The sequence below is a fragment of the Rhyacophila brunnea genome, unplaced genomic scaffold (assembly GCF_057557595.1).
Source record: "Rhyacophila brunnea isolate RB1 unplaced genomic scaffold, BYU_Rbru_1.0 scaffold_12, whole genome shotgun sequence".
NCBI lineage: Eukaryota > Metazoa > Arthropoda > Insecta > Trichoptera > Rhyacophilidae > Rhyacophila > Rhyacophila brunnea.
Window position 1 is genome coordinate 25,461,351 of NW_028232774.1, and position 20,257 is coordinate 25,481,607.

At 29.8% G+C, this 20,257-nt stretch overlaps 1 protein-coding gene across 1 annotated transcript in view; it reads left to right on the plus strand.

Moving 5' to 3' along the window:
* The window catches only part of LOC147077978 (sodium-dependent neutral amino acid transporter B(0)AT3), a 103,291-nt gene extending 96,081 nt beyond the window's left edge, over window positions 1-7,210 (plus strand). Inside the window, exon 11 of the mRNA XM_085940188.1 lies at window positions 7,028-7,210. Within this exon, the coding sequence (XP_085796314.1) occupies window positions 7,028-7,210 (183 nt within the window). The remainder of the gene's footprint in view (window positions 1-7,027) is intronic.
* The last annotated feature ends 13,047 nt before the right edge of the window (window positions 7,211-20,257 follow it).

A 20,257-nucleotide genomic window follows, 5' to 3' on the forward strand; every position in this document is an offset into this window, starting at 1 on the left:
CAAAAGCAATAGTTAATTATTGATTTACATATTCTTATTAGAAATGCATCAATCTCTTTATGCTGGTCGTAGATGTTTGAATTTAGATTACAATAATACGTTAGAAGTAGTAATAATTGCATTAATCATAAGATAAAGACATATCAACTAATTTATTTGACATTCGCTATTTATTATATACAAAGATGTGTCTGATTTTAATTAATAAGGAAAATCTACTGCAGAGTTAGCGTCTTCATAGGTTAAAATATTCAGTGTCTTTTTTTATTAGGTAAGTATTATGTTTTCATATATTATTTTATATTATAATATTAATACTATCGAGGGTACATACTTGATGGAGTTTGAATTTAAATCCAATAGAGTTCAAATATTATTTTGTTTGTATTGGGGATTATCACTGATCATAATGATTTATAAGGCTTTAGAGATAACAAAATTATATTTGTTATATTGTCTATATTATTAATTGTCAAACAGTGACAAAAGAAGAAACGATTAACGAAAACAAAACAATAAGATTTGAATAAAGAAACAAAAGAGCAATGTTGCCATTACTAGAACTGTCATAGATACCATGTTTTTTCACAAACAGTAATTTGGATAGTGCAAACATTAGGCAATTCACATAAAATATCAACGGTTATAAAAAATTATTATACATATCAGAAGACAAGCTACAAGCGGATGTCAATTAATTTATTATTATTATTATTATTACTATAAGATAATTTTTATGTTCTATTATAACACAATTGAGCCCATATCCGGAAAACAAGCGTTATCCTGAAAACGGCACGGCGTTCAGAGATATTGGCAGTTAAACATTTCAGTTGGTTGTTGTGGAGATACCCGTTATCGAAAATATTTAATTTTGATGAATAAAAGTAGTTTGAGCAATTGAGAACACGGTTTATTAAACAACAAAACTTTATTGGATAAACCACCATGTTTACAATATAATATACGGTAACAAATTTAACGCTGTTTTTCCGTCTAACATAAAATAATCGTACAACTCTGATTTTGATGGTAACATCCTTCACCCTAAGTTTTTAAGTGAGTCACTTGAAGTGATGTCTTCATCAGGAGGTACATTTCCAACATTTATTGGGATAAATTCCAATAAGACAAAATGTCTTTCATTTATTTTGCATCCTGTTGGATTTGATTTCCCATTTCCCAAAATATGGAAAATAAATTATTTTGTTTAACGGCTGAAAAAAATGTATTGCACAACTTCTGACAGCACTTACCCACATACATCAAAGAATATTTTCTTGATAATCTTTCCTTTAAAGGTTTTATAATTTTGACCACTATTCGTTTTTGACGTAATAATTAGTTTCATCAATGACACGCCTTTTTTATAACAAATAGATTCAGATTTATAGCAATAACAAATGGAAATGCCACGAACGTTTGTAAATACGAATTGTGTGTACAGTGCCGCAAACTTATCTGAAGAATTGATGGGGGAACCACAGTCGAAAACTACCCAATCAAGACTCAAGACAGAATCTGACATTGGAATGGCGTATTCAATATGGCGTCCATATGGGTTCTAGTAGTTTCATTTTTGACCATTATTTAGATAAGTTGATTGGACTGTGTCGTGTAAGGCATAGATATTATGGTATAAATACAGATAAACAGTGTGCAATGCGTGGTCAATTTGGACTATTGTTACTGCCATTACGGCTATTGGCCACCTATTGTTAGAATATCAAAGTAATATTTGGTGAGTGCATGCATAGGTGTATGCTGCGTAATTTAAACCGATTTACCAAAAAACAGCGTTATTGCGATAACGCTCGTTTTCGGGATATGGGCTCTATACATCTATCTACTACAATCTGTCTGATCGGAAGTTTATTTAGAGTTAAGGTTATTCCAAAAGTCTTTCAATTATAGCTAAGGAGCTGCTACCAGCCAACCAAACATCATTCTCTAAACATATTTGTATGTCTAATAGCTCCATTCTCTTTTTATATAAAATTTTTGTATGTTGAGAAAAATTTAATTAGCTAATTAAATTTTGTAATAGAGGATTATAACTATTAGAGCATAATGCAGAGTTGTCAACGTTAAGGAGCCGTTCTAATATGAATATTATTATGAAACACGTCTCATGTTCTTTCTCTCTTTCGCTTAGGAGTTGTAAAAGAGTAATACTATATGTTTTTCTCACTGAACTTAGGTGGTCGAAATTGACCTCTTAAAGTTAGGTATTTATCTTAGGGACTTATGGGGATGTGAGGATAAAAAAAATGTTTTTTCGTATTTTTTTTGTTTTGTCTATTAATTGTGTTGTAGTCATATTTTCGATCATCAATAACCATTTTTTGTCATTCTAACCAAAACTAATCTCCTTTGATATAAGTATCGCAATTAACACCTTGTGCTATACCTTATCCTTGATATAAAACTGCTTCTGCATTCCGTCCTCAAAACTACATTGCTGCTGACGATGATGGCGATGACGCTGTTCAGGTGATGAGCCCCGACTACTCTCCTGGAACGAATCTGGACACCAGCGGAACGCGCTTCACTATCGGAGACTTCGATGTAAGGACGCCTCCTCATTTTAACCATCTCACTTCTTCAACTTAGCTACACACTACCAATAACTACCACTATGTACCAACATTTTGACTCATCACAATTCAATGAAAATAAATTAATAAGATCTTTATACTTTTTATTATAAAAAACAGTGATAATTAAAAGCTGTCTCATAAACTAATAATCTTGTTTTTACCAAATCTTAAACAATAAAAAAAATATTATATTTAAGTATATATTCAATGATGAGAGATATTGTCTCTGCTATGGATGAGCACGTGACAGAATATCGTCGGTGTTTTGTAAAAAGGGCGAATCAACCATTTTGGCGAAATCGAGATTTTAATGAAAATACAATATGTACCCCACTAGCTTTGTTGTGTAAAAACGGCGAATTTTTATCTCCACAGGAAAGTACTTAAAAACGATAATCGACTAAAATTAAATTAATTAAAATTATGAAATAAAAAGCAAATGTGACATATTAGGCCTTTTAAAATATTATATAATAATACCTATTATAATGACAATATTTTTTCTAAGCTTTATTATAAACTTCTTAGATATTTATACTCATCTACAGGTAAAAAACAAATAAATGTCGAAAGTTAAAAATCCTCCACCTGTAAAGTAGCATTTTGGTTAATTCGCCCTTTTTACAAAACACCGACGATATCTACTACTGAAATTGCAGATTGTGGGTTCGAATCCCGCATCTTGCAAATTCACATAGTGTATGTTTGAATCCAGAGCATGATTGGGAAAATGGCTAAAAACCATTATTTCTAATAAAAAATCTATTAGGAAATTTTATCGTGAGGCAGTCAAGATCCTTGAAAAATGTTTTTATATAATATTCTAATGGAGATGATACATGATCGTAATTTTGTGAGCTGAATCAAATTTCATTTACAAAAATGTTTTAGTTTCATTTCGTGTGTCTCTTGCATAACAAAGTCTTATTTCAAATAATATTCAAATTTAGCTCATTGTCAGTAGACTGTCTCATTTTACGCTAACGATATTCATGATAACTTTCCTTTTGTACATTACATATTAAGTTCTCTTATCGATTCAGACATTCAGACATTCTATACATTCTTTTTATGTAGATTTAAAACATTATTAAATACATAATATTCATTATAAGCTTATGCAATTATGAATTAAATAATATTACACGGTTCATTCTCAAGTTGATTCTTCATCGCTTGAGAATCAATCAACCAAATTTAACTCAGTAGCAAAACGCATACACATTGGAATTCATCATGTAACCCTAAACTATTCTTTCAACATTTGGAAGGTCAATAATTAATTACTCCATATTGACAAGTATTTACACATTATACTGAATGAGATAGAAACAAATGCCACTTAAAATCAAGTCAGTTTGAGCAAAAACTTTGATTTTGACATTTTTGACAAGTTTAGTTGACCGCAAAAAACAAATGAAGGAAAAATATAAAATAGAATTTTATTGCATCAGGAAAATTATGCTAATTTACATGATGTGTATAACCAACGTTTACATTACCTACATAATTGTAAAATGATATGATTATCGTTGATGCAATGAGAAATACTATTTCATTATTTCGACTGCGGAAATGAAAAAGGGCGTAATCCATACAAATCAAATTATACAGGGGGTACAAAAAAGTTTTTATGGTTTTCGGTCAAAAATAAAATACAAAAATAGACATAACCTTGAAGTGCATGATAATTAATAATTTGGTTTTTATATCCTTAATCTGATATTAATTATTAAGTTAATTAAAAAAAAACTAACAAGAATTATATTTACTCAAGTCGTTTTTCCCCACGTTAACTTCCTTCTTTTTTTTTTTTTTTTTAAATTGTTAGCTAAATTTAGACAATAAATCGGTATCTGCAGCTTACATCCTGTGGACATAACGTGTACAACGTTATTATGCAATAAAACCTATTTTGAAAAAACTGAGGGTTACGCCTTTTTTCCTTTACACAGTCATTATATCTTTTCATGAATCATTCAACACACCAGTAAAATCTCTTCAGTAATAATTACAAACTTTATAAAAAAAGTAATATTCTCTGCTGTATCATGCTTCATTTATCAACCATATCCAACATGGATATGGACTTTCTTTCCTTGATTCTAACGCTACAGTTACAGGGATCGGGCTCAAAATATGGCGGAGGAGCCGCTCTGCCGGGGCCCAAGACGGAGATGGCCAAGAGGGCCCCACCCCCCGCGTCTATCGCTAGGGATAGACCCAATAAGAAGTAGGCCACTTAACGACCCGACAATATCGGCCCCTTCATCTGGTAAAAAAGACACTTTTTGGGATTACACTTTAGACAATATTTGGGACATTGAGAATAATTTGATTCAGTAGTGGCTATACGGCTGTCCACTTGTCCACAGTCGTGAAATGATCAATAATATGACATTGACACAAATACACTAATGTACAGATAGATGTATGAATTAAGGCAATTGTTATGTTTATTATTTTTAGTGTACTAAATCTAAACTAAACGTCCTTTTATATTATCATTTTCATACTGGGACAACTATTAAACATACTGATTTCTTGTGCAAGGCTTCTGAGTTATGTTACTGAAATTTTATCTAAATCGTCTATCAAAAGAATTACCTAACTACTCACATTTCTTTTTATTCACCCAATATTATCTAGTATGATATCTGTGAACATTTTATTCTGGACACTGATTAAATTACTCTCAATGACTCAATTTCTATAATTGTAGATTAAATTTAATATCCAATTTTCATATTAGATTATTTCTATGCCTTTTTTATGTTTATGCATGTGTCTCTTAAATCATTATGTTTCCATTGTTATTTATTAGATGAATTTGACCCATTTTATCTTTTTTATAATATTTTTTTCAGAGCATTCTTTAACATCTTATTTTATATATTTTTTGTACCTAATGATACATTTTAGTAATATGATGTACCTGTAATATAAATGTATTTATTTCTACTAATAAAATAATGCATGCCTAGATTTCTTTTATATGTATATAATAACTTTTTTATAATGCTAAGTTATGATTAGGTAATTCTTATTATGGTAAATTTATTTCATTCACAGCATATTCCAAACTTTTGAGGTTGATTTTAATTCATAGAAACAACTTCATTATTATTTTGTTACTACCTCTCCAATACTGGTTGAAAGATCGGTTGACCAATCCTCCAAAAAAAACTACGAAGTGTCTTATTACACCTTCGTTATAGAGTTTGATATTATCTAAGTCCTTATGCATAGTATTTAATTAAATAAATTGACTTATTCATTAGTCAACCTATTTTCAGATAAATAATGGTGTGTTTATAGTCTTTGTATAGGTAAATCACTCTGCAGTGGCACAATTGGGATGGCAAAAGTGATTCGCAGTTGTATTGTAATGATTGCCAGCATTAAACAGGCATTGTAGCAATAAATATTAATATGCATGCGAATCGCCCATGGTGCCATTGACGAATGATTTACCTATAACTACTAAGTAGTAGATTCACTTAATGTCATTATTCTCTTCATTGGGCCCTTGGGGCGAATATGGTGATGTATTTAATTGATATATACTTTTTCTCTGCTTACATGAATTTATGATTAAGAAACCTCAAAATAGTGGAATTATTATAATATATCATATTATAATTATAATTGTCTATGCTTTTTTCTTTTATTTTTCAGGTTGAATAATTGACTAAAATGATAATGTTTTCATAGGAATTATGTTTTTAGGTTTAGTATATACGTTTTTATTTTATTTTCAGATTAGATTTTATTGATGGCGAATGGACTAGAAAAACTATATTTTGTAGCGTATTATTTACTTTTAGTTAAGTAGCATTAATTTTTATTTATTTTAAGAAATCAATGTGAATATTTATAATGCATTCTCTCTCACAATATGTTTTTTTTTATAATACTTCCTTTTGTATTGATTTATTCATGGCGCATGTATTATATTATAAAAAGTCACAATCATCAGACATTTTATTACAATTTATTTGAAAATATTAATATTATGCATGATCAACAGGTCGATATAATTTTTTTTTATTCGGATCAATAAAAATGTTAGAAATGTCAACCATGCCACTTAAGGGCCCACATTCCCCACGTAGGTAAGAATGGAGTTTTTATGGTATTTTCAGAGTATAATCCTGGACATTCCTTAAACGTTTTAATTTTTGAAGCCTTATTATTCTTAATATTTATTTTAAACATTTGAAGACTGCATAAAGTATTTTTATTGCATAAAATAGTATTCTTTTAAACCTCTCGATCTAATGTTTTAGAATATAGTCATATTTACATCTTTAGTACATTCATGTGCAGTGGTGTTAAGATTTTTTAGATTTAGTAGATACGTACTTCAATTTATCTCAATTTCACTTAATGAGTTATAAATGTAATCATTTTGTATCTGTTTGCAGGATGACGATGATGACGATATGCGTTTTGGAGATTCATCAGCTCGTCGCTTGGCAGACTTCGGAAACAATTCGAGCAGTGATGAAGAAGGTCCCAACAACCGGACACCATCGGGAGGACTACGCCCGCCCGCCTCCAGAACCCCGCGGAAAGCTTTCCAGATGGAGGTGGTCGAAGATTACTGATCGCCACTTTCAGCATACATTTTGAATTATGACATAACCGATTATGTTATAAGTATTTGTACCCTATGTTTACATTGTAAGAGTTACAATGTCGCCAGTATTAGTACTGTCTGTTTTTGCGAGAATAGCATAATCTGCAAAGTTGAAATTGTATGTAATTTTGTAATAAGATGTATTGTCCGCGGGAGTTTTAGCCATAATATTATTATGATTATCTGTAATCTTATGAATTATTTGTTTTGTAAGGACCCCATTACATTGTTTAATGTTAAAAGAGTCAGCACTTTTATATATTGTCTTCTTTGTAAAGTGCGGATAATGTTTAACGAATTTTCAATGGTTGCGAGACGCTTCGATTGCTCCGTATCGTTGTTTGATTTGATTCTTTGACATATTTTAACACGTCATCCAGATTTCATTAAGTGTCTTTAAGTTTGAGCAAAATAGACATAAATGACAATTATTACATAAATTTACTTATAAACTATTTTGTGTTGTTTCTATTATTGTTTTTTTTTGTATTCCATTAATGTATTTTTAATAAAATAAGTAAATTAATAATAAAATGAGTTGAAGTCAAATCAAAAAACTCCTATGATACTGAATAGTGTCATAAATATTTGTTACTCGTAACTTTATTTCAAGCAATAAAATTAATATTCTAATTATAATTATTATTATAAGAAAAGTGAATAGAAGAAGTGTGTTTCATCAAAGAATTAAATCAAACTAGGATTGCAGTTGATTCGAAGAGTAATAATTTATTATAAAAGTGTTACAATTATTAAAAATTTTAGTTGTAATATTGCTTGCGTAGATAAAATTCCATAGACAATAGACGTTAGACGTAGTTATAGCCTACGGTGGCCCGTATGTATGCTCAACACATATTTTCTCATGTGTTATCTGACGATGAGGATTTAATTAAAAATGGCCAACAATGGTTAGATATTTAACGATGTTAAAAGCTGTTTTGCTTTGAAAAATTAGCGTAATGTATGATTATATTGAAGCGGGCGAAAGATGAATACCTACTGATATATCGCGAATTAAGGTTTTACTTTGTGACTATGAATTAGCTATTCGTTGGTTATGAAATGTTAACGGATTATGTCCATTTCGTAGAGGTCTCATCCTCTAAACATGAAGCAAATTTCTAAATATTATAATAATTCAAATAAAATTATATAAAATAATGAAATATTCACGTATTTTTACAGATGCATTTATCACCAAATTCAGCCGGAACGGTAACACTTGAAATTAAGAAATTCTGGATGCAAATGATACACATAATAATATATTTGATTCAAGAGTAGTCCCATAAGATTTTCTTTTATATATTATTTTCATACAAACTATATTGAAATATAGAGAAGTCATAAAAATATGAATGTGAATTAATATTAAGTGTATAGTTTGATTAATCATCAGGAAAAACTATTCAATTATTCACAACACATTTAATTACAATTCATTGGTGGGCATATATACATTTTTCATAGATATTGCGCGAGTGGAGAACTACAAGGTTCTAAGTGTTTGTCCTTGGCGAAACAAAAGTAACAATGAGGCAGTTTAGAATAGTACTTCATTGTTGGGTTTGTTTTCTCAAGGAAGAACACTTAGAACCTTGTAGTATTAGGCTCGCGATTGAGTATAGTAGGTAGGAGGATTTTCCAACATGCTGTATTCAAATAAAACAATTTGTTTGAAAAAAAAGGGTCACTCGAGCCACACTAAAGGATGAGACAACCATTTTTTAATTATTTTTCTATTGGAGGTCTTAACTTTTTTACATTTTAGAGTGATTTTGCCCATCAACGTCATATACTATAATCTGAATACTCTATCAGTATTATTTTGTATCTGTAAAATGGCAGCTCTATATTTCACTAAATTTCTGGTTGATCTTCTATAATTATAAGTAATTAATTTATTAATTACATACCCAATACTTTTCACATGGAATTGATAAAATATAGCCTTAATTCCAATAGTAAATAATTTATTAAATGGTGAATACAAATCATTCTAATTTGTTTTGTTTAGTTATATTATGTAAAGATTAATCAGTATAGTTATTACGTATAGATTTATTAGACCACCATCTTCAGTTTATTTTTAAATTACATTTGAAGTATATAAATATTTAAATCACACAAGTGTATAAGTAACTAATTAACTATAAACAATGATGGACTTGATTATTGTGAATTATATTTGAATTCATTAATCATTTTTAAATGTATTTACGATCAAGACAAGATGAAGGACACAGTTTATGATCACATTTGAAATGATATTTGCAAAAATATTAAAATACTAACGGCGACAAAACAGAAAACATTCTGTGTTTTTTATATTCCTGTAAATAAATGTATTAAGAGCAGTTATATTTATTTTAAGCTTGACATAAGTCCATTCGTTACGTTAAGCGATATATTATTATAGTTTGCAAAGATTATTTTTTTACTACCAAAAAGATTGCCTCTGACTGATAAAAAAGTCTACTCTTACAAGTGGAGGTAGAAATTTCTGACGCTTATTAATATAATATATATCTATGGAAGTGATTCTCAACTTTTCTTGTTTGTAGGAATGTTTGAAATGTGATGTACAACTCACTTGATAACCATCTACCTGACACCTGTAATTAAGACAAATAAAACTTACAAGGTAGAGTGATTGAGCAGTACGGAAGAAAAAATTATTTAAAGATTTTTGGTACTATAACTCATTGTAGATCTTTTTTGCCTTCAGAAAACATCTCGTCTCTTCTCTGTCTAACCCGAGCTCCTTTCAATTTGAATTTAAATTAACCACAATATCGTCTACCACAGGCATGTCTTCTACGCCCCCGAAATCTGCGTCTCCCGTATTTCCTTTTCGGTAATATTAATATTAGGCGCGGACAACACGTTGATCACGGAGTGGATTTTTGTTAATCGCACCGTGGGAATTAAATCGTGAAAATGTAAAACACCTGGACATTCAGTTGTAATATGATCAACACTCGAAATGGAAAATTTTACGAACTGGAGTGCTTATAATTTTATGAAAATATTAACATAATTTTATTTGTATTTTATGAAAATAAGTGAGTTAGATTTTTGTTATATGGCCGATAGAGACGGAGCGATAGTTTTGGGGATTTTATGAACCAGAACAGCGCTCCGGTCCATTTAGAGCCCTGAATACGACATGTTTTCATAAAATTTTGAAGGGAAAGCATTAATCATTCCTATTTTTATTTTTTTAACCGATTTACGTGAAAGTCATTCTCAAAATAATCAATTAAGCCCGTGTGACCTCGTCGTATCTTCTCTCGTAACTCGTAACTCGGCTCTTCAATAATAATTATTAGTGTCAACTAAGTTGTCCAAGCTTTTCCAAAATTCTCACAGAACTCTGGTTGGGAATCACTGAATAATGACATAGGTTAATCAAAGATGGTTAATATGATACCAAAATTATAGTGAATATTTTTAAATCATACCAAAAATATTTTTTTATTTATATAAATGAATTTTTATTATTGCTTATTAATATGATATGATTTATTATCATTGCCTATACCAAGTACAGTGGAGAATGACCACAATTAAATGAAATAAATTATTAACTTAATTAACAATAAACACTTCTCATATAGGGTGTACCAAATATTTTTTTTTCTTTCTGGAAACTAAGTTTATTATATTTTAAAAATATTTTTGTCCTATTATCCTATTACATTCCATTTTTTTCAGTTCTTGAATCAAAATGAAGTCAATATGTTGGTTCAAATCTCACGTACTCTGGCAAAAACTAGATAATAATAAATATTGTAGTGTTTTATCAACGTGTGTTTGTTCCAGAGCAAGGAACCAATGGCTTGGGTGAATGATGAGCAGCAATTTTTTGTGAAAAGTATGTTAATATTACTTTGTGGAAAGCCATTATGCTCTGAATATGGGAAATTACCTTTTTTTATTATCATATTGTGATGTATTCCACTGTACTGCACTTATATACATACTTTAAAAATGTAATCGATTTTTTTTATCGAAAAATTTATGCACTATAAATAGATATTTTTGTAAATCTGTCAATTTTATATTTTGCTTTCACACAATATTAATATGTATGTATTCAAATAATAACATAAATTCTCTATATACCTACCAGGTAAAAATTATCGGCCCTATGAGTAAAATTTAATAAACAGGAAACATTAATGCATGCAATCTCATGGCATGTACATGTAGTAAAAGAAAATCTCACTGATTAAATTTTAACTGTGGGGTGCCGATGAATTTCTTCAGTTTGTGTGTTCATATGGATATGGACATTTTATGTTAACGAGGTCCGTTCAAAATCTATCTGACGTTTGACCGGGAAAAATTCAACTATGTGGAGGTTTGAAACCCTGATCTCTTACAAAATAGTCTACATGGGATTGCACACATTTCTCCCAGCGACCCTGCCATTGTTGGTAGTATTTCTGAAACGCCTCGTTGCAAAATGTCTTCTCTTGACTCATATCCAGTTCCTTTCGGTGGCATTGGAGAACAGCCAAAAATCACAAAGACCCATATCAGGATTTTGTAGAGTTCAATATATCCTGTGTGACTTGCATGACAGAGTTGCCTCTATCTTTAGCAGCATTGGCATGAATTTCATGAACATTCTTCGCGAGGCCAAATCCTTGTTCTCGATATGTTCAATAACCTTGTTATTTTGGCTTGATGGCCTACCAGAATGTGAGACACTGTCATCGAAAAGCTTGGGGATTCTTCTGAACGGGTTCCACTTTGTTAGTGCCAAGTTGATGCTCTTATTGCCAGCGACTCATGCTCGCTGTGGCTGTAAAAAAATTCACGCATGAAGGAACCATTCACCTTTCCAACAGAGGAGACCTCCTATGCTTCATTTATTTACGCGGTAAAAACAGATTGGATATTTTTTGAACAGCCCTTGTATATTATGTATATCTCATTCAATTTTATAAACATATGTTATTAACACCTTTTTTTCATTTAATTGACACTAATACTATACACATAAATGTAATCTTTCCAGATTTATAGCTACTCAATTTTGCTTATTTTTATTAGTTTGTTAGTAGATAGAGTGTTGCATTAAAATTAAGGTAGATATTGAGAATATAAGTAGGTGTGTATTGGAAACCATATCATTGTAAGATTTCTTTAAACCCATCTACAATGTCTTAATCGTTAATAATCAAATGCGCCTAAGGTCGTGTTTATTATTAATCACTAAAGATAATAAATGTGCAGCCATCGAATACAACATTTTTGGGTATCATGGTCTTCAATATTCATTATGTTCAAATTATTAATTGGCTTCAAAAATAAAAACGTTTAAACAATGTTACATAGAAATTATATTTCGGCATTTAGTTGTGGATATAAATGAACAAAATATCCTATCCAGGTCGATAAACGTTAATAATATTGAATTCGATTGCTTTTTCAGTTCTCTTCGTATAATTCATAATTATAATTACTATATCGTCATTCTATCTTGTAAAACTCGGAAGCCCTATTTTAAAAATTAGATTCTCATTGAATTTGCTAGACACAGGTGCAATTCCTGGTGTGGTTGTAATACATTTAGATGTTTTTTTTAATGTCCGGTTGTTTCTGTGATGGTTTCACTACTCTGCTCTACTAATATACTACTGTCATTTAGCCACATGGCCTGTTGTGTTACAAAGAAAAAATTACTAAAAACACATAGTTAAAAATAAATAGATAAAGTTCATGAAAGTAACACTGTGGGCACACTGCTCTTGGACTGCCTTCTGAGTGCGTCCAACTGGAGAGAGAGAGTTCTCCCTTGGCCCTGAATGGTCTGTAACGCCAGATTAACTATGTAGGTAACACGTAATTAAATCAATCTGCAAAATGTTTGTAATTTGTGTCAATACAACGGAAAAAATTGCATATGTACCTACCGGGAATTGTTGTCATTTTATATAGATATAAATTCGAAATTCAATTTAAAATTCTAATTCTACAATTAAAGATAGAATGATAATATTCTAAAACTACATAATGTGCTGTCAAAGGTTTGCGGGATTTATATTTCGATACTACTTAATGGAATTTCAAAAATATTTATTATCTCATTTGACACAAAAGCGCTTTACAATATTAATGACCAAATGGATAGAATGCTTATGTTTATTGCCACATTTCTATTAGTCCAAATTACAAATCAAAATCTCTGTTTATTGCATAAATTGCTAAACCCACCCCTTTTGTTTGAGATTTATTTTCCGCTCAGGATAAGAGATAATCTTAATCATTTATCTGTCAGTTTGGAGTATACATCAGTAAAGCCGCGTAGACACGATCCAAGTACGATCCGAGTACACTCTGACCGCGTCCTACTCTTCCGAGTTAGCTCGTATAGGAGTAATTAGTATGAAGATGTCTCGTACGAGTGCGCTCGAATGGCACTCGGTCAAAGTGTACTCGGATCGTACTTGGATCGTGTCAATGCGGCTTAAACAACAGGCAGTGAACCCGTAGATTGTGTAATGTTAGGTTATTTTTGTTTTCGTTTTCTTTTGTCAGTCCAGGCCAAAGGCTTGTTGTATTGAATAGGGTTTCAATTTGTGATTTGAAATGTTAAAAAAAAAAATGTATAGTATTTTGAGTAGATAGACGGACGGACTGTGTTGAACACAGCGAGCTAGTGAATATTGTACTATTCGGAAATCTCATTGATAAGCAGCGCAGGCGGCCACATAATTTATAATATTATGTTATACAATTTATAAACTTAATAACTTTTAAATAATATTAATTTAATATCGTAATTAATGGTCGGTTTTCTTTCGTATTTATTTTGCAACTCTACAGTCATCATTTTATCTAATATTTCATTGGAAATTAATGAGGGAATGGTTATCTATGCGGATTGTCAAAATTTAACTGTCCATTTTATTTCAGCCACATTTCATTTGAATTGTAATTATTATATACAGTAATACCATGACTTACACAAACTCAGAGTTACGCAGTTCTTCATCTGAAATTCACTTCAGAACCAGAAAAGCACATGACAACTGCAAACTTCACAGAAGGTCTCAACTCAATTGAAAAGGGCCTAAAAATGTTAGAAAACACAGACTCCAACGAAGAACACGTTTAGCTATAAAGCGAGGAATAAAAAAATATTAGCTTGTTACGAAGAAATGCTGCATGAAAAAAAGAAGGCACTTTGTCTTTAGACAAATTCAGTCGCAATAAATATATAACCATTCAAATATTGTGAATTCCTTATTGCTATACAAATTAATTTATATATATATATTGTCGAATCACAATAAGCTGAAAGTATTCACTTAATTTTCTGGCCTGCCACCTCTATTATGAGTAATCAATTATAACATAATATCTAATGGTGTAAAACGACATCTCTGATTTGCAATTAAATATTATAAATTATTACAAAGATCGCTAATGATGGTGATTTTCAAATTAATCTTTCCAATTTATTCGTTACTCCAAATTATTAATTGCAATTATTTATTTTTAGGAAGTACAAAACAATTTACTTGTTACCAAATACGAATGTCTATTCTATTAGATAATTTGTATTGTTTAAATACAATTATTATTGTAACTGTCTCAATTAATTCTCGAATCAAACAGTCCTTATAAAATAAGCTTGAATTTTTTAAAATAAAACCAAATCTACATTCATGCCTCATGTTTGTGAAGGTTCGGCAATCAGTATTATTTTTTTAATTGATAGGATTACTTTTTGGTACATACCTATTTAAGTTGAATTTTGTTATAATTTATTTTTGGTGTCCTTTCTTTGTCGATATAAAATTATAAGCATACCTAATTATAAAAATATGGCTGTAAAGTTAATGAATAGCTTAGTGATAATATTAATTATGTTAGTTTTAATCGGACAATTCACTGGACGAATTGACATCTTACGCAATGAAGTATTTTTAAAATACATATTATTATGATAGATTCACCATTCGCCGAGATGCAGATGTGAAATAAAGATAGGTACTTAGTGATTTTGTAGCCGAAAACTATTTAGCAATATTTATTATACTTACCAGTTTCTCCGAAAGTAAGTAAGTAATATGCTTCAACAAACAGTACCTCGGCCCTAAGTTTAGGATATTTAATATTATGTATTAATTTTATTCATCACTATGCCAAAATTCCTCAGCAATATTATATTAATATGTATATTAATTTCTACATCAATACGATGATACCTTACCCACAAATTGCAAACATATTTTTATGATATAAAAGTGGATACAGTAGAATCTTCATAATACGGTACTATATAAAACCTGACTACCGGATTACTGTGCAGCTATTCTTAACGATTATCACTTTAGCATGTTTCCGTTATTTTCATTGGTCCAAATTAACACGGAAAGCTTTCCATACACAAGGCGGTTATCGGTGGTTATCTACAATAATTGGTAAATTCGTAATACGGCGAAAATTTAGATTGGTAGACATGTTGATAAAATCCAGGTATGTTCGTGCTGGCGGATACGCCCGAACCCAAAGATTTTCTATTAAACGTCAAACATATCAACATAACCTACAATTTTATTAGTTTAATTGCGATTGCAGCATGTAGTAAAACAAACTTAATGTTACTACTAGCCACTTGATATTTGACAGCTCGTGGAGATCTATAAATTAAGGGCGGCGGATGTGACATAATTATTTTTCAAAACAGTCGAATCTTGCATTTCATTTCTCAATATATAAAATTGATGTACTCTATCTCACTCTAAAAATTAACACGGCCAAGAGAGGAGTTGTTAAAAGATAACACTTTTTGACAGTTCAGACAGTTAACTTATTGTAATAATTAACTGCCTGAATACATAAAGTGATACATGTGATATATATGTATCACATGTAGCTCTTTTTGAACTTTAAGTGATAATATGTTAGAATAGCCTCACTGGATGTATGGTAAACTAAAAAATAAAAAACATATTTTCATGCTTTTATTTACAATTAATTAATATATCTATGTAATTCTTACATTACTTATATGATTTTTTTTAAATCAGTTTTGTTTTATGGGTAGTAAGTAATAAAAGTAATGTTTTTCTATTGTTGACTAAAATAATGTTTTTTCCGCTCAATCAAAAAAACTTCCTTCCGCCTCACCTTGACTCTTGATAGTGCCAGATTATTGAACACGCCGGACCTCTAACGTGCCGGATTAGTGAGATTCTACTGTATTTGTATCACAAATTCAAGATAAAGTTATCTGCCATCAAGACTTTGGTACATATTATGAAGAATGTTACTTATTTCACACCAGTTTCATCAAATTATGTTGTTTGAATATTGAAAATGACACATAGTTTTTGTATCATCGTGATTATCAATTGAATATAACCAAAGTCAAAGCTATTAATGTGTAAATTACTTCCAAGTCAAAAATATTAGTTGTACTGTGAAGAAATTTGGTTTTAAAATAATGTAGCTCATGCTGGTGATTGGAATATAATATTAATTTTTACAATATATTATGAACGCACTGAATCGAAGATTAATTTCATTTCCATCAGTACTTATTGCAATTTGTATACAGATCTTAAACAGGATGGGGCTCTGTTAAAACTGTATTCTAAAATACAAACCTTCCCTGCAGATAGTGTGCACTGTATTTCTGTTTGTTATTGTAAAAGGAAAAGTCATGGCTCTCTGTAAATATAATGATAAAACCATCCTAATTGTAAGATTAATAATGATTGTTTGTATTTGATGTTGTTAAAAGAAAAGAGAATAAAAATAAAAATAAAAATTAAGAAAGTTGTTGAAAAATAAAAGGATATAAATTGGCGGTAAACACTATTGTCACCAAGAGTATATGAGTAAATTCAGCAGCTTATTATATGTAATGATTCAAATCGCTTATATCGAAAATATTCACAAGTAAGATAAATAACATATTGATTGAATTGAGATATAAAAAAATTAAAGACATTTATTTCTGACAATTCCCAACTTTTCACATACATATTATTCTTGGTGTAGTTGTTGATATTAAAAAATAGCTGTAAGTTTTGCTTGTTTTTATAGTTTTCTTCTTCTATTTCATCAAGGCTTTATTATTGTACATTCTGAAGATTTCGTAAAAAGGTTAAAACTGAAAAACCATGTTAGTCAGTTTATCCAGATTTTTAATAATTCATTGAAACAGGTCAGTCAATCAATTATGATATTTGGTAGAACTTATATCTTACGCTCCCCTTCACAATAGGCAAAGGAAGACAAATGTTGCGCTCTTTAATACATGTAGAAACACAGAGACTGCGTTGAAGTATGACCAATATTTTTCGACCATGAGCCATACAATGCGTATGTTTCTCTCTACACAATGGTGACCGTGTACATTCGCCTTGCATGGCCCATCGTAAAGTGGGCATTATAAAACATAGGAAAAAGTCAAAATGAAGGTCAGTAAGAAAGAAATTGCAAGCTGGTTTTAGTTATTTTGTATTCTACACCATTTTGATGAAAAAACTGATGAATCTCTTTTCGTTTATATTTATGTTTGATTTTAATCGTGTTTTTGTTAATATTTAATTCTCTAAATTCAATATACTATTTGTATCATACTAACCCATGACACTGTATTTTTTTCAAACTAAACAGAGTGTGTACAGAAAATTGTATTATTTCAATTTAATCAATTAACTTACGTACCTATGTAATCGTCTCTGTTCTGGCAGATGACACTAACTGGAGAATACTAGTTTTGAGTAATTTGACTTTGAAGTTGTTAAAATGTTTGAAATAATGGTCTATCATGTGAATTTATTAAGTAATTGTAAAAAGGATGACTTTAAAATAAAGACTTTTTATTTATTAAGAAGGTTTCCAGACGGTAAAGTTTGAAATAAGGAACATTTTGGTATAACTAACTCAATATGTCATTTTTTCGAATTAGTGTCTTCTGCCAGAACAGTGACGGCATGTTATTTGAAAAATTATTGTTTGAAATTCGATTTTTTTTTAAATAAACTTATTTTAATCTATGTTGTTTTTTCTTTAATTTATTACTTGCACAAATATGATGGAATTTATTTGACCCATCTTTGCAAACAAAAAAACCCATTATAATTCTTGCATACTAACTACCTACAGTAAACATAATAATGTATGACTGTTTATTCCACCTATCACCAATTTTTTAAATTCAAAATATATTTCCTGTTGAGAAAAGTTCAATCAATTAATTGTATTGATTGTCAAGTTATATTTCCTAAAAATATTAAAAATATGATGACTGTGCCTCATCTATTATATTTAAGTAATTTAAAAAATATTATATTCCTAGAATAGCCAGTAAGTGGTTTAATGTAAACATGCAATGTTTATCTGGAAAGATTATAAACCTTTTCACCATTACTCAACTATGCGTGATAATTTTGTTGGAATTTTTTGTTTATATTCATTTTAATTTAATTTCTTTAGTGAGTATAATTCGTCTCTGTTCTGGCAGAACACACTAACTGGAGAATACTAGTTTTGACTAATTTGACTATGAAGTTGTTAAAATGTTTGAAATGGTCTATCATGTGAGTTTATTAAGTAATCGTAAAAAGGATGACTTTAAAATAAAGACTGTTTATTTATTAAGAAGGTTTCCAGACGGTAAAGTTTTGAAATAAGGAACATTTTGGTATAACTAACTTACTCAATATGTCATTTTTTCGAATTAGTGTCTTCTGCCAGAACAGTGACAATATATTGGTAATAAATTCAATGTAAAAATAATAGCAGCATAATTTTTCGGATCTTGTTATACTTACTTAATACATTTTTTTTTTTAATTCAATGTGTATTTGAACATTGTTTTTATGCATTTTTAATGCTTATTGTTTAAAGACTCATTCATTAGCTATAATATCAGTCTAATATTTATATAAATATAAAAATAAATAATAATTGTTGTGATTTTCAATTTATGTGCAAAAATATGTGTAAAGTAAATGTGTCACATCCCCCATTTTAGCCCATGCATCATATGTGAAATTATAATATTGTTTTATATCCTCATTCAAATTAATTTAAAAATTCTGTAATAAAATATCTCGGCATAAAATAATTCAGTTTGAAATACAATCTGAAATTGTATTGATATTTAATTACTTAAGTCAATAATAAATTATTTGAGTATTGTATAAGGTATTTTATATAATGCTCCGTCGTTAAAATTACAGCATCGGAATAATAATATAATAAATTGATTGATTTACCCGGTCAACTGTCATAAACGTACGCTTTTTTAAATAAGAGATAAATCATTAAATTCAATATGTAGCTATTTGATCTTTATTTAAAAAAAAAAAAAACAATTGACCTCACAAGAGGTTATGTACTTCTTTATAAGACACCTTGTAAAGTATGTGGAGAAATGATATAATTCCAGTACAGCCATAAATATTGAAATACAAAACAGCCATGTAAACATAATACCTATAAATCAATATTCTTGGTTACACAATTATAATATCGTCGTTGAGCTATTAAACCGTCGATGTGACAATTTTTTTTAAATATTTTCTCCTCATTTATAATGTTTACGTTTTATATACAAACCACCAAAATTAAAATATAATTAATTATAGAAACCTCAAATGTAACATGTCTCATTTTAACAATACTGTAGTACCTACATTGTACGTAGTCTTAGTCATGGGAAACTATTCATGTCAGGTTAGGTCTCATGTCAGGTCTCGTTTGATACTGATTAGGTCAGTCGAGTCACAAATAACAACACTCACACCGATTACTCGGACTCGCTTCTGTCTTCAGAGCGTTTACTATGTACCGTCTGACTCGCTCCTGCTGTATCTTAATATAATATCTGAATAATTCACTACTGGTTAATTAGATAAATCAAGTTATTTAAAGACAGAAAAAATAAAAAGTCTACCTCCATTTTCATGCTTACAAAGCAGTTTTTATCACATCAAAGGTTTCATCAGCTCAATTATGTATATTGTATAAC